This window comes from Hemitrygon akajei, chromosome 13 (genome assembly GCF_048418815.1).
Source record: "Hemitrygon akajei chromosome 13, sHemAka1.3, whole genome shotgun sequence".
In the NCBI taxonomy this organism is placed as follows: Eukaryota; Metazoa; Chordata; class Chondrichthyes; order Myliobatiformes; family Dasyatidae; genus Hemitrygon; species Hemitrygon akajei.
Window position 1 is genome coordinate 74,666,057 of NC_133136.1, and position 27,054 is coordinate 74,693,110.

At 38.6% G+C, this 27,054-nt stretch overlaps 2 protein-coding genes across 6 annotated transcripts in view; one reads left to right on the top strand and one right to left on the bottom strand.

Moving 5' to 3' along the window:
* The window catches only part of LOC140737973 (protein sel-1 homolog 3-like), a 113,479-nt gene extending 110,363 nt beyond the window's left edge, over nt 1–3,116 (top strand). For 3 of the 5 annotated variants that reach the window (XM_073064881.1, XM_073064880.1, XM_073064877.1), the window contains exon 25: nt 1,048–3,115. In XM_073064881.1, the coding sequence (XP_072920982.1) occupies nt 1,048–1,148 (101 nt within the window). In that variant the 3' untranslated portion in view covers nt 1,149–3,115. Of the gene's footprint in view, nt 1–1,047 lie in introns of all 5 variants that reach the window. The other 2 variants (XM_073064878.1, XM_073064879.1) reach the window with 2 other exon arrangements.
* Nucleotides 3,117–9,944: 6,828 nt separating this feature from the next.
* On the bottom strand, nt 9,945–26,254 carry LOC140737976 (sodium-dependent phosphate transport protein 2B-like). Its single transcript, XM_073064885.1, has 13 exons — nt 25,951–26,254; nt 25,502–25,592; nt 25,287–25,406; nt 25,062–25,190; nt 24,242–24,385; nt 24,025–24,136; nt 22,981–23,176; nt 17,402–17,497; nt 14,238–14,358; nt 13,648–13,815; nt 12,554–12,670; nt 12,321–12,445; nt 9,945–10,963 (listed from the first exon to the last, which is right to left on the bottom strand). The coding sequence occupies exons 2-13, from the start codon at nt 25,584–25,586 to the stop codon at nt 10,394–10,396; spliced, it is 1,983 nt and encodes a 660-aa protein (XP_072920986.1). The 5' UTR covers nt 25,587–25,592; nt 25,951–26,254; the 3' UTR covers nt 9,945–10,393.
* Nucleotides 26,255–27,054: the final 800 nt, after the last annotated feature.

A 27,054-nucleotide genomic window follows, 5' to 3' on the forward strand; every position in this document is an offset into this window, starting at 1 on the left:
CAATATAGGGAAGGGTTGACATTTACAGAAAAAAAGATTAAATGTGGAAAACCTGAGACAGGTAAAGTGTCTGGTCACCTATTTTGAATTAAAAATTGAAAATCTAACCTTTATTTAAATAGTTTTAAGTTTTTTTTGCTCTATTTCTGTTGCTTTTCACCCATCACTTTATTCATTATTGTAATTAAATGAGCAGGGTGTTGTTTCTTTGCACCATACTGTTGTTTGGTGTTTGTTGCTGTATTTATTGTTGCGTTTATTATTGCTGTGTACACTGTTTACTCTGTGAGTCTCACATGAACAAAAAATTTCATTGCACCCTGTTGTATATGACAAAAACTAATCTGAAACTGGACAACAAAATCAAAAGGACTAATAACGTTTTAGCTTTTATATCTGCAGAATTAGGATCTAGTAAGGGGAATTGCATTGCAATTGCTTTACAAAATCGTGGTTAGAATACTTCTGCTGTGCTGTGTACAGTTCTGGGATTACACCTCAGAAGAGAATTATACTTAGAAGAAGATTTCAGAGTCACCAGGCTTCCTAGGGTTAGACTATACAGAGAGCAATCTCAAAATCAGGTGGAGGCCACAGACGGGAGAACAGAGAGAGTAGGAGAGATGTAAAATTTTCATCTACTGTACATCCTTGGACTCCTTTGATGGTAGCCATGAGAAGAGGGCATGTCCTGGATGGTGAGGGTCCTAAATGATGGATGCTGCCTTCTTGGGGCACCTTCATTTGAAGATTTTCTCAATAATTCTATTTACTCAATTTGCATTTGGTCTCACCAGTGTCTGAGAGACTACCTTGTGAGCAATGAATGCAGTAAATTTAAACAAGAGGCAAAAGCAAATTTCTATTTTACTTGGAAGGGGAATTTAGAATTCTAGACAGTGTAAAAAGAAGTAGTTAAAGAGTAGTGTGCATAGAAGAGAAGTTGCAATGATAATGTGCAATAAATCCTTACTAGTTTGTTATTTAAAAGGTAAACGGCCATATATGGCAGCTTATATAAACTGTATTGTTTTCCTGTGTTTTTAGCAGTGGCCTCCACCACAAGTGTACATGAACATCCTCCAGATTTGAACACTTCTAGTGAAAATATTCAGACAAGTGAGGCAATGGCTGAAGAAGCATCATGACAGTAAATTGCAACAGGGTCTCCAGAACTGAATGAGACAAGGCCTGTGTAGCAATTGCACCACGGGCAGTTTGATCACGAAGAGGAGGTTAATTGAATGCATCACATTTGGGAGTAATTCTACTCATTGCAGTCACACAGAAGCAACTTCTTCATCCTGGTTTATCTCCATCAGTAGTTATGTTCCACATGAACCACTTCCAAATTTACTCCATTGAATTTTATTGACGCATTAATCTATTCCATTATTCCTCATGTAGTTAATCAGCTTTTCCATAAATGTTTTTATTAATTGCCCCAAATACTGAATATTGCATCAGGCTTCATGTTCTTACCTTTCCCTGAGTAAACAGGTTTCCACTGAATTCCACATTACATTTATTAGCAACTATCTGATGTTTATAACCTGAAAGTTTTGTACTGTCACACCGGTGATGTATCTTCACTAAATTTATCCTATTAAAACTCTTCATAATTATAGTAATCTCACTATCAGGATGTCCTCAGCCTTAAGAGCCCCAGTCCATTCTATCTTTCCTGATACATACCAGCTTCTGAGTTTGCTATCCCTGTAACTCTTTTTATAGGTATTAAGATCAGAGTTTAACAAATATCCTAACCCTAGTCTAGCACATATAACACTACTTCATTACTTTTTATTTCCTCTGAAGTTTCCCTGGTGCTTTGTTCATATATTCAGATTTATCCACTAGTATTTAAATGTTATACAATTCTGTATTCCCTCATCCATTTGTTCTTCTCTATCATTTATACATGTTTATGAATATAGGGAATTAATTAATGTATTTTTAAAAATTGTGTGAAGTATCTTTTGCTAGATATCACTGATATAGTTTGTATAATGTATGTCAGCCAATGATTAATTTTATGTGCATTTTCAATTGAGCTGAATTATTTAGTCACAATGGTAAATAAGAGTTAAATATGAATATAATCTAAATATTGAAACTTTGCTTTGGTTAATGACTTTGAGGTAGTCATTGCCAAAAACAATATGTTGCTGATTAAAGTCAATTAATTTTCTTTCAATAAGGATAGAAATCTTGCTAATTATAAGTCAAAGAATCTCTGTCCCTCATTTCAAAGATATTGACATTTTTCAGCTTTGCAGCATTATCAGTTTTTATGTCAAATTTTCCAGCACCTACAGAATTTTCTGTTTGTACTGTTGATTAAACTGCTAGCTCTCATAAATTCAGCAAATTAATGCTTACATGTGGCTGAATTAGCATTGTATCTGATTTGAACTTTTATCAGTTTTATTTTGCTAATTTCTTTTTGGTGTGAGGTATTACTTAGTTATGGAAATATCGAATCCTCCTGATTGGGCATTACAGAATTTGTCCAGGCTTCCCAAATGAGACGTTCTGTTATAGCCTAACCATACTGCATGCTTTGTTGATGTATTGTGCTTTTGATCTCACATTGACACACTATCGTGCAAAATACATTGGAAGAGAAACTACTGACATTGAATTTTGGACATGATTACAAGGCTATCTGCGCGTTAACATTGGTATCATAGTATTCATTGTGAAGCACACTTTGTGCCAAAGAATTAGATAAGGCATCAACCTTGGAAGGGTACAGCTCGGGTTCTTGCTTGGATTGTACACCATGCTGATTTGGGAATGTATCATCATCCCTTCATTATTACTGTGAATAAATCCTGGAACTCCCTACCCAAAAGTGTCATGTAAACACCTTCACTACACGGGCAGCAGCTATTCACCAAGGTGGCTGACCACCATCCAATCAGGGACAATTAGGTGTTCAAAGTAAATTATGGCCTTGCAAATGATGCCTATATGATGAAAAGAAATAAATACATTTTGGAAAGCACTACCCCTCCCTCAGCACAGAAATATTATTGGCGGAGGGGGATTGACTTCTGGAATCACCAGTCCTTCCTCATTTCACTTCTGGGTTTCACAGTCTGTGGAAGAAGCTGCACATTCCTTCTTAAATAAAAATTAAACTCTGAAGTGAATGTGGGAGACATTTAAATATGTTAATTAAGTGTCCCGACTCTCCACCAAAGTGAGAAGATTGATGTCCTCCATTGGAAAAATACTCACTGGGGACATTACAACATGTAAGGGGCACATTTCTTCCATTTAACTTCAACTGCATCCATCATCTGTCATGGGGAATAGGTTTTTAAAGCCCTTGAGCTCAAACAGGAGCATCATTGAGTTTCTTTCGTCCCCATGTGTAAGATGCACAGGCAAATTGCTGAGATCTGAAAACTAGACATGGATCAAAAAGTGACTGTGGGATTATCCTGGTTTCAGTTGCTTTTGGGATTGTACTAGACTAGTTCAGTTACACACCAGTTTCTACATTTACCTGATAATCTACTGGACTACATTCACTGGAAGCTAAACAACTTTGTCTGCCAGTCAAAGGTCTCCCACTTGCAAAAGATTTTCGTAACTACTGAGCGGCTGAACTTCCATCAGTGAGATTCAGAATTGTTTGCAGGCTTTCAGACACAAAGAAACTGTACATCCTATTAGTGTTAGTGTACTTGAGTTAGAAGTCATTTTTAAATTCTGTATTTGAGAGTGATATGCAAAACATGATCTATTACAATATGCTTTATTTTATTATTGTTGTATATTTACACCACTTTTAGTACATATTATTTCCATTCGGGTGCACAAACCTTTTCTTCAAAAGCTCTGATGATCATTACACTGAAAAGTTTCTTTTGAGGTGTCCATGATGAAATGGGTGTATAACTAACCATACACTGTATTTACTAATTCTGACTGTCAGGCAGGTGGTTGATTAAAATCACTCTTTGATATTACTCTCCTAAATTCACACATTCTCCTTACCGGTTCAGTCAGTGATTGTTTTCAAACATACAGTACTTTAAGATCTTGTATTAAAAATAGCATTACATTTCACCAGGTAGTCCTATAGTTATGAAAGATGCTTTATATATCCAAGCTCTGGATATTCTTAAAACATCCCATTACACTCGTTTCTGATATTATTAACTCTCACGATGATCATCTTTGGCTCTTCATCTATCCCATTACATGGTTCATCCATGTGTTTTACCCAACTCACAACTCTAATTCTAGGTGATAGCTCATTGTCGGGCAGGCATTATCAATTCAACATTCACTGTTCTCATGAATTAATTCCATTGGGCTGCATAATCTTTTGCTTCACTTCTTCACTGGCTTTTTGCTAATTTCTTTCCCCCTATATTAGCAATGAGAATATTAGTTACAGTAATCAACCCAGTTTCTATTCTGTACTTCAATCCTCTTTTGAACCTGTTCCATGCAGTTTCTCAGCTTCCTTACAGCCCCCAAATTGTAGGCTCTGTTATTTACTGGTTAAGTGACCTATGCAGTTCAGTCCTGATCTGCTGGTCTTTCCTTGCTTAGATTCAATTGACGTCATGGGCAGGGTGCAGAAATTCTATTTTGGATACAATTGCTGCTCTGTCAAAATTGCCCTTAATTTGGAAAGTTATTTTCTTCCTGAGTTTCTGCTGTAACTAATTTGCATCTCCTGGTCCTGATTAAGTGCATCCCAAGGTAAGGAAAGAAATGGTGGAAGTTATAGTAGAAGTGTTTCTGATAATTTACCAAAATTCTTTGGATTCTGGGGAGGTCTTGAAAAATTGGGAGATGGTGAATGCCATGCCACAGTTTACAAAACAATAAATACAAAAGAAAGATCACTATAAAACAGTTGGCTTAATGTCTATAGTTGGGAAAGTGCTTGAAACTTAATTAAGGAAGAAATATTGAGACACCTGGATAGAAGTGGTTCCATCAGGCAGACACAGAATGGATTTGGAAAGGGCAAGTCCTATTTGACAATCTTATGGGAGTTCTTTAAGAATATAATGAGCACAGTGGATGGAGGGGAACAGAATAATGTTGTATACTTGGATTTTCAGAAGGTATTTAATAAAGTGCCATGTAAAATACTTTTCCATAAGATTGCAGTGCATGGAAAGAGGATTGCTTAGCTAGCAGATGGCACAGAGAGTTGGGATAAACAAGTGCTCTCTGGTAGGAAATCAGTGGTGAGTGGAGTGCCACAGGGTTTGTTGATGAGCCTGCACTATTTGCATTAATGATATGGAATAGGAAACCAAGTATGGCATATCCAAGTTTACTGATGGTGCTAAATAAAGTGGAAAAGCAAATTGTGCAGAGGATGCAGAAAGTCTGCAGAGTGATATACATAGGTTAATTGAGTATGCAAGAATCTGGCAGATAGAACACAATGTTGCTAAATGAGAGGTCATCCGCTTTGGAAGGAAAAATAGAAGATCAAATTATTAACAAAATGGTGAATGATTGCACGATGGTGTTGTACAGAGGGCCAACACATGCTTATGGGAGTGCTTGTGCATGAATCACTGAAGTTGGTTTGCCGGTACAACAGGATGTCGAGAAGGCAAAAGGAATGTTGCCCTTCATTGCTAGGGAGATTAAATTTAAGAGCAGGGAGGTTATGCTGCAGCAGTATAGGTACTGGTGAGGCCACACCTAGGGTATTGCATGCAGTTTTGTTCTCCTTACTTGAGAAAATATATATAGACTTTCAAAGTGGTGCAGAGAAGTTTCACTGGGTTGTGATCATTAGCCTATGAGGAAAGATTGATTTGCACTGTACTTGCTGGAATTCAGAAGAATGAGAGGGAATCTTATAGAAACATATGAAATTATGAAAGATATCTTTAAGATAGAAGCAGGAAATTTGTTTCCAATGGTAGTTTAGACCAGAACTAGGGAACATAGCTTCAAGATTTTGGGGGGGTAGATTTAAAATAAAGATGAGGAGGGACTTCTTTTCCCAGACAGTAGCAAATCTGTGGAATTCTCTGTCCAGGGAAGCAATAGGAACTTGGTGATTAATACATCCAAAATAGTTTTATTGCAATAAATATCAATTTAATGTCACAGTGTCAATTTATCATTTGTGATTTTACTCAATTCTAAATTGCTTTTAAATAAAAATGTTTAATATATCTGGTTGAATTACAACCAAGTAATACTAAATACAGCAGTAATTCCCATACATCGTCTGCTGTCTGTGCCATTACCTAAATTTAAACTGAATGGCCACCATACATCAGGGTTCTATGTACCAAAGATGATGACAAATGTAAGTAGCTTTTCACAACATTCAGATTATGCTTTTCAATTGACAAGTAACACTGACAAAGCTTGGGAATCAATGCAGTTAGATAGATAGATAGATAGATAGATACTTTATTCATCCCCATGGGGAAATTCAACTTTTTTTCCAATGTCCCATACACTTGTTGTAGCAAAACTAATTACATACAATACTTAACTCAGTAAAGAATATGATATGCATCTAAATCACTATCTCAAAAAGCATTAATAATAGCTTTTAAAAAGTTCTTAAGTCCAGGCGGTAGAATTGTAAAGCCTAATGGCATTGGGGAGTATTGACCTCTTCATCCTGTCTGAGGAGCATTGCATCGATAGTAACCTGTCGCTGAAACTGCTTCTCTGTCTCTGGATGGTGCTATGTAGAGGATGTTCAGAGTTATCCATAATTGACCGTAGCCTACTCAGCGCCCTTCGCTCAGCTACCGATGTTAAACTCTCCAGTACTTTGCCCACGACAGAGCCCGCCTTCCTTACCAGCTTATTAAGACGTGAGGCGTCCCTCTTCTTAATGCTTCCTCCCCAACACGCCACCACAAAGAAGAGGGCGCTCTCCACAACTGACCTATAGAACATCTTCAGCATCTCACTACAGACATTGAATGACGCCAACCTTCTTAGGATACCAGTTGGTCATTATGATACTGCAACCACATTTAATGATAGAAAAATAGGGATAAAGTTTGGTTTGAAACCCACGTAACAAATGGCAAATGTCATTAAAACAAAAAATGCAGTAACTTGTCATACAGATCAATTCCTTATGACAAGCAATGCGGTTGTGAAAAAGCAGAGACATATCATGAAAAGCGGTATCAGATTCCTAGTGAAAGAGATCGCTACATCTTGCTTTAAGAAAGGACTTGCCCCTCCACCACAGACACCCATCTGAATCTACAGATCCACCAAGCAAATGGTTTGCAGGGAGGAACCTAATTCTGAGCTGTGTTTCCTGTGCTTACTGGTCTTCTGTAATGATCCGCCATGAATGAGTATGCGATACCTTCAGTAACTGAGCTCCGAAAGACTATCGATTCCTTGCAGGTAAGAAAGCACCTGGAAAGAGCTTAGAAATTGTCATCTGTATTCTTAACTAAATAGCCCGTCCCTCTCACAAATATCCTGTTGTATTAGAACATGTGTGAGCATAGAGACTGCTACAGCTACCAAGGTATCACACTCCTTAGAGACACTGGAAAGATCCAAGTCAGAATCACTTTAAAGAATGCTTCTGAAGAACTAACCAAGTGCATATGGAATCAAAACAAGACTTTAGAATGCAGAGATTCATAGTAGGCAGCATCTTCTCCCTTCACCAAATCTGAGAAGAGTTTAGAGAAAACAAAATACCACTCATCTTGCTTTTTTTGGATCTCACTACAGCATTTCTGATCATGAGAAGAAAGGTTTCCACCATATGTTGGAGAAAACTGGCTACACCATCACCCCAATGTTCACCCACCCACTTCCTCAAAGCTCCTCACTTATCTATTCCTTTCATGCTTAGCATCGTACAGGTTAATGACTTAATTTATGACAGAATAAGCTTACTTAGTCATCAATGGGTTCAAAGCTTCACTGTTGCATATCCAAAGATCATGCAGACTTTAAGATGTCAATCAGTCATAATCAGTCACTGAGGTATTTGTGTAGACTAATAAATACATTGAGAAAAAAATTCATTGGAATTCTAAAAACTTTTTAAAATGCACCTTTTTGCATCCTGGACCTATGAGAACCTGGTTAAAGATTCGAACCTCTGAGTGATCAGAGGATTGGGTCAGCACGATAGCATAGTGGTTAGATTTACACTAATGACCTGGGTTCAGTTCCATCACTATCTGTAAGGAGTTTGTACAATCTCCCTGTGACTGTGTGGGTTTCCTCCGGATGCTCCAGTTTCCTCCCACGTTCCAAAGATGTATGAGTTAGATCAGTTATTTGGTCACGTGGTTGTAATTGGGTGGTGCCTTCTCATTGTGTTACAAAAGCCTATTACCATGCTGTATCTCTTAATAAAAAATAAGTAATTCCTGCAAATATGTAGTTTGTTACTGTGATGCACCTGTAGCCACCACTTGAAAGTGGTGCAACTGGATCAAACGGCTGAGCTTAAAAAAAATCCCTGCCCACAAATTTCCTCAGCAAAGCCTTCACCCCTGTAGCTCCTCCAGAAGGCTCTCAGCTTTAATCTGCATCTTTGGGTGCAAGAATATAGGGGTATTTTGGTAAGTTTCTTCCCCATAGCCCTACACTCCTCATTGAAATCCTCGGCAATGAAGGGTCCAAAGACAGATTGCTAAGTGTAAATGCTGGGGAATCTGAGGACATCCGGTAACAAAGTACAGCCAGCGTAGCACAGTCAGTAAATCCATGTGGAGGACTGAAAATATACTGGTGCTTACACAGAGAAATGGTGGCATTTCCACAAGTGAAAGCAAGTTGGTAAAAAAAAAATCACAAGAACAATTTATTTTGGTAATGTACTTAATGTATATTTTAAATCACACATTAGATGCTGTTTAAAATCTACAATACAATAGAAAAATAAGTAACAAAATATACACAAATGTCCATTATTCAAACTAACATGTTAGTGCACGTTTATGAAACTACTCATTCAATACATAAATTAGATATCTTTTTAATAAAAAACAATAAAAGAATATTTATAAGCCTCTTTAATGTCTCCTGACAAATTTACAGTTTAGGGGAGTCCATTTTTTAAACATTATTTCACTTTCCTTAGCCTTCTCACTGCCAGTTTTGCTACCACCACACTTTCCTTGGCTGTCAGATAGGAATGATCCTGCCAGTCACTGCTTGGCCCAGAGATGGATTATTCCACAGACCTGCATTTATCTCTGTTGAAGAAATCCTGAAGTTCAGTTGGTAGCAATATTTCCTGGCCAAGGTTGGAAATACAACTGTGAAATCCAGCTGGGAATGTTGCATTCTGCCAAAAGGTTCATGCTGCCTTGTTTGAATGCCCCTTACTCATCACCACTTCAAAATATCTAGGAAGTGGCATATTAGTTATATTTTGATTCAACTTTGTAGCTTCCGGTACCATATTGAATCCCCAAAAGTGAAATCACTAGTTGGACATGTGATGGAAGAGTTTCAAACTGGTAACTATTTTTTCATTGCCTTGATCTAATTCAACTTGTCAAAACTTGGAAGTGAATAAAACAATTCATTGAGAACTCCACAAGCAAGAATGATTATTATAGCACCATCCAACAGAATTGATGTACCATAAATAATTTGAACTTGACCTTCAGTAATTTATATCTGGAACCCCAGTCTTGAGACTGGATGAATCTGTGGGCAGAAATCCACCTGTGTTACTAGTGTGTCTGCCTCTCGTTCTACTCAACCACTACACATTCGCTTCCACTGAAGCGAACAAAACCAAATGTGCCAAAATTGGGCAGAACCGGTGACATTTACAATGAGAGATATAAGTACAGTTTTACCTCAGTAGCATTTGAACACTGACATGAGTGCTCACTGTTCGTTAACAACTATTTCTTTCAATCAGTTGAGAAATATTGAAGGTTCTGCATCCCTCCCCCCCCCCCCCCCCCCCCCCATCCCTTACCTTTTGGAACTTGTATTTAATCCAGATAAGTGTATTTTGAAATTATTTTCCACAAATGGGAGAGAATTCTTTGGCACCATGAAATTACAAATCTCCTGCTAAATACAAGTCAACAAGGAAACACAGAAAAACTGTCAACATTTCTGTCATTGCTTTTCAAGTAGCACCTGGGGTAAAGAAGTTGTACCTTTTTAAAGCTACACATTGAATTTAGAACACCAATTTACACATTTGTTCATATATGCTATAATGAAGGTTTGCTCTTAGGGCAATGATTGAATAGAAGACAATATGAATTGGTGAAAGAATCACTTCAACCAGAAATATTGTTAATAGCACTAACTATTCAGAATATCCGAAGTGACAGGAACTCATACTGGATAAACCTTTTAAAAAATGCACCACTTTGCAAAGGCGCATTTAAGTGATCCAGTGGTCCAGTTGCTACATAACTGTTGAATTAACTTTTGTTTCATTTTCTACAGGTAGGGATGTCTTAATATCTTGTTTCTCATTCTCTAAATTTACTGAATTTTCGTAAACTTCAAAAGATTTGGTTTGCTTTTCGATTCTGTCAAGGCTTTCCTCATCATTCTTACAGCATCCACACTTACCACAACACCGAGTAGAACAATGTCTCATAACACGCTGTATAATTCTGTCCCATGGTGTCAAGGAATGCAGCCAGATTGGTAGAAAGTCCCACGTTTGTAACACCTTTGGCAGGTATCTTGGGCATTTAGTTTGCATAATATTGATAATAATTACAATGATTGTAAACACCACAACAGGAACACCTACTCCAGTCAGAACCTGCCAACCAGCAACTGACAGTCCAAATATAATCAGAGGGAGCAGCAGGAAGCACAGAATCAAATAGACAACTGCAAACCACCTGAATCTGGAGGTATATACTCCCAGTGCTTTGGCTAGACGGATGGGCAGGCGCATGAATGGTATAGGATACCAAATGATGATTCCAGAGATATTAAAAAAGAAATGACACAAAGCAATCTATAAAGATAAAAAAGATTTAAAATACAGTTAAAATCTATTTTTCAACATTAAAAAAACTATAATTGAATATTTGGTATATACTTTTATTAATGTTAGAGCTGTTAATGATTAGGTGCATTTGAATAAACACAAGAGATTAAGTAGATGCTGGAAATCCACAGCAGCTCACACAAAATGCTAGGGGAACTCAGCAGGTCAGGCTACATCTATGGAAATTTAATTTAAAAGCAACAAGGATGGCTTCCTTGAAGAAGCTATTTTATCAATCCCACTTCTACCTTCTTGGTCTTATCACAAAGTTGCAAATTTAAATTTCTCCTGCTCGAGTAATTTGTAAGTCTTTAACGAGTCAGCTTCCACCACCATTTCAAAAAGTCCCAATCACAACAACCAGCTACATGAGACAAAAATAATCATTTTTCCTAAGTACTTTGGAAACAAATCTCAAATGTGGTTATCAACTCTCCTGACAAACCGTTATCCTCTAAATTTCAATCAATTCCATTGATAATTTAGCTAATTTTGGATAAGTGGCCTCTGAGTCTGCTGCAGTTAACTTTGGCAACTCAGGGATGGGGAAATTACACACAACTGTTGTGATAGGTCACTCTTCAACGAATCAATCTGAGTAAAACAAGAAGTTAACATAAAATTTATAAAATTAAGAGAGGCAACATTCCATGGTCAAAATATCCAATATGAGACAACATGCACTTATGGTGAGGAGAGAGTTCAAAAGTTCAAAGGAGATGTGCAGAGCAAATTTTAAAAATATGAGAGAAATTGGTGGGTACCTGGAATGTGCTGCTGGGGTTGGTGGTCGACATAGGTATGATAAGGGCAATTAAGAGGCTCATATATCGGCATATGGATATGCAGAAAGGACAGAGACTATGTGAGGCAAAAGGGATTAATTTAATTAGGCATCATTAACTTAATCAGTTTGGTACAACTTCATGGACTGAAGCACCTGTTCCTGTGTTGTCCTGTTCCAATGTTGTATGTTAAATTCTGGGCAAGCGAAGGATTGACAATCCTTGACAAAAACTCACAGATCTCAGAGTCATAACAACTGGCTACATGAAACAAAAGCAAACTCCCCCCCCCCCAAGTACTTTTTGCAGCATTGATAAACTATATTCATTTATTAAAAAATAAACACTTGAACAAAAGATTGGATTTAATCTAGAATTGTTGATTGTTGTTAGTTGCCATATTTGGAAAAGATGTTTAAGTGAAGTTTGTGTTCTCTGATTATTAATTCAGTCCCATGGAATGCCATCCTAAAGACTAAGAGACAGCACAGTATGCAAAATAACACGTACTAAAATTGGCTGGTCTGTCCGTAGCTCACCTGTAAAGAGTTAGCTAATGTTTCTCCCGGACTGGCAAGAGCTGCTATAATAGCAGTTGTAGTGGTACCAATATTGGAACCCAGTGTAAGAGGATAGAATCGCTCAATACTAATCACACCAATTCCTGTCAGGAGGATAAAAACAAAAATTATAGTCAAAACACAATAAGTTCAAATATTTTAATTACTACTTCTCTATTTTACCAAAAATTACATTTTCCTCCTAAACTTACCAACTAATGGAGTAAGAGCAGAGGTAAAAATAGAACTGCTTTGAACAACAAAGGTCATTCCTGCACCGACAGCAATGGCTATATATCCCATTACCCAGCCAAATGGATATCTGAAATCTGCAAAAAAGATTAGAGTTTAAATGAATGTGTTCTTTTTGCCTATATAAACCCACATATAAACTACTGAAAAGTAACTAGCATATCATTCTTTGAGAATATTGCATGCATTTTGGATATTGACATGTACATTGAATTTTACTAAGAATATTCAAATAACTAAATGTAAGATTTGCAAGATAACGATTAAATTACATCAGCGTAAAATAGGGGTAACCTTCCACTACATTGAAATTGTCCTTGCTCTTAATGTGTACAGTTTTGTAAAAAATCATTTATTAATATTAAAATTATATTTTTATAAGTCATGCATTGGGCTGAACTCTCCTATTTATTACATAATTTCTTAGAACAGGTTTAAAAAAATATATTTGTATTTTATAAAAATGAATGAACATATCCAAAATTTGTATGGAAATATTATAATACCCAAGCATCTCTGGTTAACTTGTACTGCATCAAAATAAAATCACCAGAACAATTAAGATAGCTTTCAAACAATTTGCTTTAACAGTAATTTAAAGTTATTTTTTGTCCTGTAAAAATATGCAAAGATTTCACTCCTTTAATCGGATTGATTTCACTAACTAAAGCCACCCATAATCTTTAACTTGCAGGAACTCACTCCAGCATGCTGTTCCCAAACTGGAAGGTTGAAAATTGCCATAAAATCAAATGGAATTTTATATAAATTTGTATTTTGAAATATATTTTGATATTCAGAAAAATAACAATGCCATTGTTTACAAATACCCAGAATACCCAGTAATGTTTAATGTTGAACATTGCCTAAAAACCAGTAAAATAAAACAATTATTTGTAAAATATAACCAATTATTAATAATTTCAGCCATGCTAGAACTAGAAAACCACTAAGTGAAGGAGGCAAAATGTAATCCTAAACTACACAGCATGGAAGTGAAGAAAGGTAGAAAAATATCAATTTATCTCATGTTCCAACTTTTTGTTCCATTTACCTGTATTAATAACTTTTTTGATAACTGTAGCAACCTGTCCTTTTAACATGGAATTGAGAAGCTTAACAATAAGTATTAAGCAGCTGCACAGGATTAAGAGAGAGCCTGCAAGAAGAATCAGACCAACTCCTAAATCCGAAATGGTTGTATTCACAAATAGATGGTGGCCTAAAATTTAAAAAGTAAACCAGAAACAATGTATTAATTAATTGTCATATTAATATTCTGAAATGCTTCTAAATGTCTCTATGTTAAGGATTAATACTTTATAACAGAGTACACTTTGAAACCACGTTTGTATTTTCTAAATAAGGCATGTGAATGGATAGAATTTTTCATTTACAGTGAATGAAATAAAAAAAGCTACAAGATGATTAATTGCTTAAGAATTGACAAGCTGGAAATCTACCCAGAGCTAAAGGAGAAGATATAAGCTAAACAGTTTTTAAAGAGTGTCTTGAAGTAGTTTAATCTATTCATATCTAATCCAGTATCCTATACTCTACCAAATGTTTATTTACACAGACTTTATTGAAGCCTCTTCATTTTGAAACTGCCAATGTGCATTAGGTTTATTAAATTATACTTACATTTTTCAATATTTATTGTTTCTGATATATTTTTCAAAGTCCAGATTTTATTGCCATCACTCCAGCAAAATTCAGATGATGTGCAATTGAGATAACTGGGGACAGTCACATTTTTTTCAACCTATGAGCAAGAGACATTCAGTAATCATTTCAGTAATAAGTAACCTCTTTCTCCAAGCTAATGCTGTCAGCAGCTCAACTCAACTACATCAGCAGTGCCTAATTCTGCTTAACTATCAAGTTTTGCAAGATATTTTGTTCTGTATCCTATCATAAACCTGATACTTATTGCCAATTTTCCACAAGAACAATCTTTTATTTTCTTTGTCCTTTATCATTCCTTTATAGACAACAATAGTTTTTTGTTTCTTTCTTAAGTGTTTTGCTCAGATTTTCACTGTGGGTATATCAGTTCCTTATGTACCTTCCTGCTCACAGCTTATAACCTGTACTTTTTTCCATCAGCTGCTTTCTTTTGACACTTTTGACCATTCTTAATCATCACAACTTCAGAACTTTTGTTAGTTACATTATATTTTTAATACTGGAAGGATGTTTCTCCTTGTGGGAGAGTCTAGGGTGTGAGGTCATCTCCTCAGGATCCATTTAAGACTGAAATAAGGATGAATTTCTTCTGTTGAAGGTTAATGAGCTTTTGAGTAAGCACACTGTGGAGGATAAATCCTTAAATTTATTCAAAACTGGGATAGATTGGGAATCAACAGCTTTAGAGTCAAAGGCAAGAAAGTGAACCTGAAATAAGTTGGATCAGTTATGATCATATTGAAGGTTGGAGCAGACCCCAGGAGCATATCAATATACTCCTGGTCCTATTTTTATAACCTTAACAGTCTACACTAACTTATATCTTTAGCTGCTTTTATTGTGTTCCAAACATTAGCTTGAACTTATATAAAAAATCAAAAAGAGCTATCTCCATCCTATGGCATAAGACCATTTTCCTGGAAGAATATTTTACCCCAAAAAAAAAATTGGAGAAAGAGGCTTGACTCAAAATTCCTCTCCTGGACCAATCAAATGTGACAGTGGAAAAATGTAAGTGGAACCAGAGGAGATAGGAGAGGTACTGAATGAATCCTTTGCTTCAGTATTCACTACAGGAAAGGATCTTGGCAACTGTAGGGATGACTTACAGTAGATTGAAAAGCTTGAGCATGTAGATGTTAAGAAAGAGGATGTGTTGGAGCTTTTGGAAAGCATCAAGTTGGTAAGTCTCCAGTACCGGACAGGATGTACCCCAGGCTACTGTGGGAGGCGAGGAAGGAGATTGCTGAGCCTCTGGCAATGATCTTTGCATCATCAATGGGGATGGGACAGGTTCTGGAGGATTGTAGGGTTGCAGATATTGTTCCCTTATTCAAGAGTAGAGATAGCCCAGGAAATTATAGACCAGTGAGTCTTACTTCAGTGGTTGGGAAGCTGATGGAGAAGATCCTGACAGGCAGGATTTATGAACATTTGGAGAGGCATAATATGATTAGGAACAGTCAGCATGGCTTTGTCAAAGGTAGGACGTGCCTTGCGAGCCTGATTGAATTCTTTGTGGATGTGACTAAACATGTTGATGAAGGTAGAGCAGTAGATGTAGTGTATATGGATTTCAGCAAGGCATTTGATAAGGTACCCCATGCAAGGCTTATTGAGAAAGAAAGAAGGCATGGGATCCATGGGACCTTGCTTTGTGGATCCAGAACTGGCTTGCTCACAGAAAGCGAAGTGTGGTTGTAGACGGGTCATTCTCTGCATGGAGGTCAGTGACCAGTTGTGTGCCTCAGGGATCTGTTCTGGGACCCCTTCTCTTCATGATTTTTATAAGTGACCTGGATGAGGAAGTGGAGGGATGGGTTAGTAAATTTGCTGATGACACAAAGGTTGGGGGTATTGTGGATAATGTTTAGGGCTGTCAGAGGTTACAGTGGGACATTGATAGTATGCAAAACTGGGCTGAGAAATGGCAGATGAAGTTCAACCCAGATAAGTATGAGTTGGTTCATTTTGGTATGTCAAATATGATGGCAGAATATAGTATTAATTGTAAGACTCTTGGCATTTTGGAGGATCAGAGGGATCTTGGGGTCTGAGTCCATGGGACAGTCAAAGTTGCTGTGCAGGTTGAGTCTATGGTTAAAAAGACATACGGTTAAAAAGACATTGGCCTTCACCAACCGTGAGATTTTAGCTTAAGAGCCGAGAGGCAATGTTACAACTATATAGGACCCTGGACAGTCCCTATTTGGAGCACTGTGCTCAGTTCTGGTCACTTCAGTACAGGAAGGATGTGGAAACCATAGAAAGGGTACAGAGGAGATTTACAAGGATGTTGCCTGGATTAGGGACCATGCCTTATGAGAATAGGTTGAGTGAACTTGGCCTTTTCTCCTTAGAGCGGTGGAGGATGAGAAGTGACCTGATAGAGGTGTATAAGATGATGAGAGATCATGTGTGTAGTCAGAGGCTTTTTCCCAGGGCTGAAATGGCTAACACAAGAAGGCACAGTTTTAAGGTGCTTGTAAATAGGTACAGAGAAGATGTCAGGGTTAAGTCTTTTTTACGCAGAGAGTGGTGAGTGCATGGAATAGGCTGCCATGGAGGCTGATACAGTAGGGTCTTTTAAGAGACTCCTGGCTAGGTACATGGAGGTTAGAAAAATAGAGGGTGAGGGGTAACCCTAAGCAATTTCTAAAGTAAGTATATGTTCGACATAGCACTGTGGGCCGAAGGGACTGTATTGTGCTGTAGGTTTGCTATGTTTCTATGTTTTACACAGAGATTCCACTAATTCTGGGCCAAGTTAACAAAAATGAAAACTTTTAAGCAACGCACACAGAAAGGACTGACAAAGGGTCTCGGCCCGAAACGTCGACTGTACTTCTTCCTATAGATGCTGCCTGGCCTGCTGTGTTCCACCAGCTTTTTGTGTGTGTTGCTTGAATTTCCAGCATCTGCAGATTTCCTCATGTTTGAGTTTGAAAACTTTTAAACTTATAATTTGTACCTCTTCGCTATTACTCAATAATGTTGTACTAATTTTTGCAAAAATGCTTATACAAGCTGTCACTGTACCAGACGGATAATACTTGTAAATCACAGTTGGTTACTCATTGTATTATGCACGAGATTAACTATATTTCGTGTTCACTTGCCAGCTTAGTTGTGGTCTTGCACCATTCTTTGATGAGACTTTTGTTTGCCGCTTCTGGATTTCCCGTTGCTATATCATTTATTACAGATTTGTCCAGCTGAAATGACATAATGACTTTATAACTTAGAGGAATCAAAAAGAACCCAGACATTGATTTTTGTTTGCCATTGAATATGGAATTAATGACTTTAAAGAAAAAAATATACTTGAGGAACAGGGCTATGGGCAAGGATATTACTTGCTGCTCATCTGCAGATTTCCTTGCGTATTCTTGCAGTTTTTTTTAATACAGGTGGAACGCTTGTGAAGGTAGTTAAGAGTTATTTTTATTGGTCTGGGACAGGAGTCAGATAGGTTAGGGATATGAAGTTTGGTCCCATTAATCACTATTAAAGTGATTGAGCTTTGACTGAGATCCGACAGGTTTGTGCTGACTTTTACCAATATCAGCATTTGTTTCCAGTTCCTATTTTTTAAAACTGAATTTAAAATACCACGAGCAATTTGACCTTCTGTTCCCAAAATCACCACCTGTTTCTTTTGGGTGTAAAGATGATTCAGATTGAGGTTAGAGATGGAATTGGTTGCACATCAGCTCTGGTAGGGTTTGCAGGCCATTACTTTACAAAGTGACACCTAACATCATGAAGTATTGTAATGCTTCACACCCAAATGAGCTCAATGCCTTTTATGCACACATAAAAAGGAGAATAAAATTACACCTGTGCGTATCCCTGTAGCATCTCGTGACCCTGTGATCACTGTTTTGCAGACTGACATCAGAGCATTTTTCAAGAGGATGAACCCTCGTAAGGCATGAGGCCCTGATGGGGTACTTAGTGCAGCTCTGAAATCGCGCACTAACCAACTAGCAGAAGTGTTGAAGGACATCTTAAACCTCTCACTGCCATAGTCGAAGGTTCTCACCTGGGTCAAAAGGGCGACAATCATACCAGTGCCCAAGAAGAGCAGGGTAAGCTGTCCCAGTTGCACTCAAATCTACTGTGACGTAATGCTTTGAGAGGTTGGTCATGACTAGAATCAACTCATTGCCTGAATAAGGGCCTGAATCTGCTGCTATCTGCCTATTGCCCCAATAAGTTTACAGTGGATACAAACTCACTGGTTCTTCACTTGACTTGGATCACCAAAACTACAGCAATATCTACGTCAGGCCGCTGTTTACTGATTACAGTTCAATGTTCCACACACTTGTACACTCAGTTCTCATCAACAAGCTCCAAAACCTGGGTTTCTGTACCTCCCTCTGCGACTGGATCCTTGATATCATCACTGGGAGACCACGTTCTGTGCAGATCAGAAATAACATCTTGCTGACTATCAACTCTGGCGTAGCTCAAGGGTATGTGCTTAGCCCATTGCTCTACTCTCTCTACACCTACAATTGTGTGGCTGAGCACAACTCAAATGCCATCTATAAATTTGGTGACAACACAATTATAGTTAGCAGAAATTAGGATGTTGAAGAGGAGGCATACAGAAGTGATTTAGAACAACTGGTTGAATGTTGTCACAGCAACAACCTTGCACTCAACATCAGTAAGACCAAGGAATTGATTGTGGACTTCAGGAAGGGAACACACATCAGTCCTCAATGAGAAATCCCAAGTGGAAAGGGTGAGCAGTTTCAAGTTCCTGGGTGTCAGCATCTCTGAGGATCTATCCTGGGCCCAACATATTTTGCAATTGCAAAGAAGGCGTGACAGGAACTATATTTCATTAAGAGTTTGGCGAGAATTGGTATGTCACCAAAGAACTCGCCAACTCTTACAAATGCACTGTGGAAAAGATTCTAACTGGTAACATCACCATCCAGTGTGGAGAAGCCACTGCATAGGAGCAGAAGAAATCTCTGCCAGCTCCATCATGGGCATTATCCTCCACAGCATCCAGTACACCTTCAGAAGGTGATGCCTCAAAAAAAGCAGCATCCATCATTAAGGACTCCCATCACCCAGGACATGTCCCCCTCTCATTACCACCATCAAGGAGGAGATACCGGAGCCTGAGGACATGCAGTCAATATTTCAGGAACAGCTTCTTCCCCTCCACCATCAGATTTCTGAATGAACAATGAACTCACAAACACTACCTTTGTATTTGTTCCTCTCATTTTGCACTACTTATTTAATTTTCTTTTTTATATATACCTTTTATTGTAATTTATAGTTTTTATTACTATATTTTGCTATATTCTGCTGCCGCAAAACAACAAATTTCATGACAGATGCCAGTGATATTAAACCTGATTCTGATTCTGGAGAAGTGAAAAAAGAAACAGCAATTTCCTCATTAATCATTAACACAGGTGTAGCTCAGGGCTGCTTGCCTAGATCCTGCTCTTCTCTCCCTATATCTATGACAGTAAATCTAAGTATAGCTCCAATGCCATCTACAAATTCACTGATGACACCACTGTTGATGGCAGAATCATAGATAGTGACAAGGAGGCTTACAATAGTGATATAGGTCAGCTGATTGAGCGGTGTTGTTACAACAACCTTGCATTCAACATCAACTAAACCAAGGAACTGCTTGTGGACTTTAGGAAGGGGAAGTCAGGTGAATGCCCCTCCTTGAGAGGTCTTTGATAGAAAGAATGAGCAGCTTCAAATTCCTGGCTGTCAACATCTTGGAGGACCTATCCTGGACGCAGCATATAGATGCAACCAAGAATAAGGCATGCATTAGTCTCTATTTTCTCAGTGATTTGTCATACCATCAAAAACTCTAACAAACCTCTACAGCTATACAATGGAAACCATTCTGAGAGGTTACATCAAAGCCTGGCATGGAAACACCAAAGCACAGGGACAAATGGGTACAAAGTAGTGGACTCTGCCAGTTCCATCATGGTTACGCCTCCTCCCTCCAAGATGAAGAGGTGATGTCTCAGGAAGGCAACATCCATCATTAAGTGTCACTATCATGTGGACCATGCCCTTTTCTCAATACTGCCAAAGGGCAGGTGGTACAGGAGCCTGAAGACCTAAACATAAGATTCAACAACAGCTTCTTCCTCATTGCCGTCAGGATCTTTTACTGACCTGGCTGGAACACTGTAACACTACCTCTTCTTTTTATATTTCTTTACTTTCTCTCAACTTACATTAATGTTGTTAAGTTTATTTTGTTTATTTCATTGTGTAAACTATGTATAATTTATATTAGTTTAAGTTGATATTATAAAGTACTTGTGTTTATAAAGTAATGTGCTGCTACTGTGGAAAGCTAATTTCCATGGCATTTATACCACAGGTAGGTATACCCATTACTATAAACAACAGGACCTTTGGCAAGCAATATTCAACATGGAGGTACATGAAAAAATACAAGGTGAGATAGCCCAAGGTTTAGCATTGGTTTTGAGGTATGTCTAATGGGAGAAGTGTACATTATGAAAAGAGAAGCTTTGGGACTGTTTAAAAAATAACTATTACAACTACTATATCAAACTCTTCACCATAAACTCCACAGAATTCTTTCAAAATGCAGACAAGTGATAAAGAAGAAAAACTATTTTTTAAAAATAAGACAGCACTCCACAGTTCACAGTGAAGGTTAACACTACCAGCTTTCTGCCTGCTGTATGGACAATTGTAATAGCAGCAGTGAATTGATTGTGATTGGAAACATACCAACAATGCTGAAAAATGCATGCTACTTAAAAGATATAATGAAATCCTGGAAGAACAAAGCCCAAATGTGCAACAAATGGTGTTTTATTTCTTCCAGGGTGCAACACGGAAGGAAACTATTTGCCCTATCATGTCCGTGCCAAAAGAATGATTCCATCAGTCCCATTATCTAAACCCCTCCTTCTTTCCTTCAGACCGGCAACTTATCCTTTCTCATATGCTCACCCATTTCCCTTCGATTCTTTTTGCCATTTTCCTACAGTAAGGGGTAAAATACAGTATGTTTTTGGGATATGGGAAGAAACCCATCTCGTAACTGAAAGGATGTGCAAACTCTGTGTAATAGTAGCCAGGATCAGGATCGTACCCAGCTCAGTGGAGCTGTGGGACAGCACTAACTGCTTGCATTCAAACTGCTGGTTCGCAACTCCAGGGAGCTGGCACCAACCTTGCCTTTCCTGTGTTTGCTGCATTGTATGTTACTATGTGAATTTTCTGCTGTTTATTTCCTACATCCCAAAGATGTGGTGATAATTGGCTTCTGTGAATTATTCCTTAGTGTAAATAAGGGAACAAAGAGGAATCGATGAAGATGCAAGAGAGAGAAAGTTGTAGGGCTACAGGGAATGAAGGAGGTGAGGTATTGGGACTGATGTTATTTTTTGTCTCAGAGTTGACATGGACCAGTCAGTTAAATGGCTCCTTTCTGTGTAAAGGTAATAACTCCTGGCTTTCTTCCATAGTTTGTAAGATGTGTAACTATCCTGACTATTTGAAATAGAATTCAGAGTTAGTAGCTCAGAAAGGAGGCTGGAAATATGTTTACTAAGATCACAAATGCAGAAATATTCTTCATTTACCTCCAAAATATATAGTACACATTTTCTTTCACTGGGTTAAATACACAGCCACTTCTATTCCTCCTTAAATAAATAAGGCACTTCTCATAGAGCTACCTTTTGATATGTGTACTTTTACCACGTTCTCACTGTTCTTTTGGGCCACCAACTTAATGAGCACAGTGCTATGTGGGAGATCAAAAAGTGTCCCTTCTGTTTTTACTGATTACACATCTTTCAAATGGAAAGTACTGTATGTCACCAATCCAGCTCTGTAAATTAACCATATAGACGTATTAATAAAAGATCAGTTTAAAGTCTTATCCAAAAATGGTATTAACATCTACAAAAGCCCCTCTCAGTAATGCACTGCAAAGTCAGCCCAATAAAATGCCCAACGCCCTACAACAGAACTGGAAACTATGGACTTTAAAGTTGCATGCTACCACTGACCCTTGGAGTGATTTTAATTACCTTAACGGTAGAAGGAATTATAATTCAAGCCTGATATCTTACTACAAGTTATTGTTGGCTCTCATTAATATGCCTGATTAGATTCACTTAACAATAACTATCTTACAGCTGCTGAGTGAACTTTGGTTGGAGCACACATACATGTAGAAGTAGCAATAATAAGGTTTTAGATGAGCCAATATTTATGAGGTATCCACCCATTAACAACAATAGATTGTTACAATAAGATGATAAAGGTAGATTTGTACTGGGATCCTGGAGTTTGGTGAGGTTCAGGGGGAAGGGGAGAGCAGGTCTGGATGCAGTCTGCAGAGAAGTTGGAAGTCAACTAAATGATGTGTAAACTTTTCTCAACCAAAGCTTTGGTTCAAGCTGTCTCGAATATCAGCAGCATCCACGCTATCTCTCGACATTTGTGGACAGGACAACAGCTACAGAATTGGTATCAAGCATTTCATTCTTTGTTCCACCACAAAGTGCTGAAAAGTTCAATCAGGCTAAGAGATAGTCAACACTTTGTCCACATTATACCTGCTAGGCATGCTGCACGGGAGGTGGGAAAGGACAGCCCTGTCATATTGATTAGTGCTTCAATACTAATAGCCTACCTGTACAATAAGCTTTGTGAGAATATCAGTAATAACTTTTAACAGATCTGGGGCATCTTCACCATTCTTGATATCAAATGACTTGATGATAACACCAGTGAGATGGTATAGATAGCCAGAAGCTGCTTCGATTGGCAGCAGGATTAGCACTGAGAGCCAATTAAAGAAATCATGTACAGTTGCACCTGCAAAGGCCCTGGGAAGAAAGTTAACATAGTTAGCACATCTATAATCTTAATTGTGCACACGAGTTTCATGATCATACTATGATCTATCAGCCACATCCTTTTAGTAAGCCCTGACAAAAGCAGCTTACAAATTTAGATAAATTTGCATAAGATGCAATTGAAATTCTCATGTCAGCTCTAATCCATCACCTCACTGTCCTTTTCCAAAAACCTATACGAAAATAAACATAAATCTGCTTCCATTAGATTTTCAGGCAGTATTCTCTGGATCATAGCATCATGCAATTTTCCCACAAGTTACTTGTAGTCTTCTTGTCAAGTATCTTAAACGCTGTCCCCCAGTTACCAATCCTACCAAGGGAAACAGTTCCTCACTATTTTATTCATTGAAACCATTTATGGTTTGAACCACCACCATCATGTCTTTGCTGAAAGGAGAACTCCAACTTCTTCGCCTAAGTTATTTCATCCTTGGTTTCATCCTGGTAATTCTCCACTGCACTACAGATCAGTATTTAGCAACCTTTTCAGCTTGTCCAGCCACAGTCCAAAGCTCATGTATACCTCAAGCCTCCTCTACAAATAAGCCATTTAGTTTCTACTTTTTCTTCTCCTTTTTTCAAAATAATCACTTCACATTTCTCTATGTAAATTTCATCTCCTCATTTTTACTGGTCTGTTCATGCACTTAAAAATCACCGTAACTTTCCTTTCTGCCCCGGCATAAAACAAAATAAACATAACACCCATAGTCAACTGCCTGAGGTAACAGAACTTATATTTTTCTCCTAATAACTTTTGCTCAGTCAATGTTGGCCTGGATTTAAAAGGAGGAATTCAAGTGAGGATCAGCTACCTTCTGAATTCATTTCGATCACCAGACTGCATTAAGGCCACAATGGTGTTGGTCACTGAAGTACCGATGTTGGTTCCCATTATCACTGGGATGGCTGATTGCACTCCTAACACTGAAATTTAAAAAAAGTAAATAGGGTAAGTGAGAGAAAGGAGTCACTGCCGTACCTCCTAGAACTCCAGACTGATATGGTGGATTTAGAACATTCTGTACTTACAGCCTGAGGACACCATGCTGACTACTATAGAAGAGGAGGTACTCGAGCTTTGAACTAGGACCGTGACCAAGATACCAATCACCAGGCCGGCGACAGGGTTGGCCAGGACCACATTATCTTTGAAAATATCTCCAGCGGCTTTACCTGGGGAACAGCGAACAATAAGGGACTTTAAGCAAAAAAGAATGCAGCATGTTCTCCAAACATTGGCCTCCCTTCACACACCTTCCCAAATGCATTAGAGAAAATTAACCCTTCAGCATCATTTGAACAAGTCACCAATGCCCCGTTTGCACGGAGATCGCAAAATCGGGGTGGCGGACAGTTTCCTTCCTATCCTGCAAAGCAAACGACGTTGCTCCCCGCCTTTAACAAGCCATTTTCACCCTCCCTCAAGGCTCCATTGATGGCCAAACATGTACAGAGCCCCTAAGAATCTCAAATAATCTGCTAGAGGCGCTCACGCGTGATGCCGGAGGAATCCGTCGGATTCGGGACTATCCACGGAGGGAAATGGTTAGTCAATGTTACGAGTCCAGCCTCTTCATCAGGACGGTGGACCCAAAATTTCGACTGTCCATTTAGCCCCACAGATGCTGCCTGACCCACCGAATTTCTCACAGGGGTTCCCAACCTTTCTTTAGACCAAGGACCAATACCATTAAGCAAAGGGTCTGTGGACCGCTGGTTGGGAACCCCTGCATCCAGCACCTTGCATGTTGCCCCAGCTTCCAACAACTGCAACCTTTTCTGTATCCTGCTGGAGTCCATTGTTCCAAATTCCAGCATCTGCCAGCCTTTGTGACCCCATAACTCTCACCTCCAACTAGCTGGAAAGCCGAGCTGAGGACGTCCAACGAACAGACGAAGAGGTAGAGAAATCCAATAAGTGACAGGATTTTCAACACCACGATCAGTACTCGAAACACCTTCCTCTTGGTGCTGAGTTCTGCCAACAAGAATTATTATTTAAAGGGGTTGACCACTCAGGGAAGAAGGGCGCGAAGCTGGAGGTGTCTGCGCATTGAAGTAAAGGGGAAGGTACCTGACCACTTGGTGCCGGTATCTTCGAGTTTAGGGAGTGCCCAGAGATCCTCGGGCTCATTCTCCACCAGGGCGATGGTGGAATAACTAGGAAGCAACACCGGTCCGTTGGTGATGGTCCCTGAAAGAACAATTGTTGAAGAGAGTGAAATCAACCAGGAGCGGTGTCAGCCAGAAGGCTGGAGCGCGGGCATTGCTGACGGAGACACGACTCACCGTTCGTTCTCGGCTTGGAGTCATCGCCGTGGTCGGAGGTTCCTGAACTGCTCTGCGAGCCCTCCACTTCAGTCCGTGGGGCCATAGTCGCCTGCAAGGAGCAGTATTCAAAGGTTTAGTTTGTTTCAGGACAGACCAACTGGAAGTTGGCGTGAGCCAGATTTTCCCTTCCGTTCCTGCATTTTTTTTATCAGCTAAATATCCCGACCAGAGCTGGCGTGGAGGTCCATAGTTTTCGTGAACATTGAATACATTGTTTGGAAATACCACACTTATTAAAAAAAACAAGAACAGTGAACGACAAAAACGGAAGAAAATTAAACACACTTTAATATGTTAAATAACAAAACAAACTTTTAAAAACAACTTTAAACAATAAAATTTATTTACAATCAATCAATAAATAATAGATGATTCACTGCCGTGTGCTGTTTAAATCGTCTGCTCACCTATTCCAGCAGGTGACAATTTAAAGAAAATCTGTCAATGTTGATTACGAGAGATTTACTTCGCATTTCCAGCACCGTTTATATACAAAATACGAGGGAGCGAACTGAATGACGAAGAATCACGTGATGTACTCCCTTCCCGATCCTTTATAATATTTAACCTAACCCCTGCAAACTATGAAGTATAGCAACTATATTGCTTTACAGATAGCGCTAGATCAGCTAACGCTTAAATTCCTCAAGCTCTTCATGATAACTATAACTTATTAATAAAAATATTGATTTATTCTCAGTTTCACAACCAGATAAATGATTTGCCCACCTGTTGGACGTCAATCCAAAGTTAAAACTTCCATAGGTTATCAGTGCTTTAACTGACGAACGGCAGAGAGTTATGGAACAAAGGTGATTTGTTCACGTTCTGTCCACGACTGCCTAAAAGAGATAACCTCACTTTCCATCCCTCATGATCCCTGTCAATTATCATACAGCAAGTTCTCATCCAAGTTCTTTTCAAGTGCTCCAGTTTTCTGCCTCCAGCAACCTTTCTTGCAGTGAGTTCCAGACCCACAACATTCTCCAGATGAAAAAAATTTAAAGGACCTGCTCTCCGATCCTTGTTTCAATTAATCTATCATCCTTACTTATTGAGCTGTCTACTAATATATACTGTGGGTGTCAGATCAGATCAGTCTTCCAGACAATGAATCCATTGAAGGAACCTGCCACAGGTGGTGGCCCTGACTGTGTTCTTAGACCTGCACAGTTCAGCTGGTGGGGGTATTTGTATACCTTTTTAGCCTCTGCCAGATTCAATCCCACTGGATTTAAGAAGACCACTATCATCTCTGTACCTAAGAAAAACAAAATAATGTGCCTTAATAACTACCATCCAGTGGCTCTGACATCCATCATTATGAAGTGCCTCGAGAGGCTGGTAATAGCACACATCAGCTCCAGCCTCACTGCCCAACTCAAACACTGCCATTTGCCTACCTCTGAAAGAGGTCCACAGAGTACGTCATCTCACTGGCCCTACCCTCATCTCTGGAGCATCTAAACAGTAAAGTCACCTTGGTTAGACGATTGATTATTTACTACAGC

Bases quoted from the DNA above. Each gene is read 5' to 3' on its own strand.
- LOC140737976 (XM_073064885.1), bottom strand. From the start codon at position 25,586: ATGGCCCCACGGACTGAAGTGGAGGGCTCGCAGAGCAGTTCAGGAACC. The intron at 24,137-24,241 runs GTAAGTACAGAA...TTTAAATTTCAG, and splicing joins CAGCATGGTGTCCTCAGGCT to TGTTAGGAGTGCAATCAGCC. The intron at 12,446-12,553 runs GTAAGTTTAGGA...TCCTCCTGACAG, and splicing joins TGCTCTTACTCCATTAGTTG to GAATTGGTGTGATTAGTATT.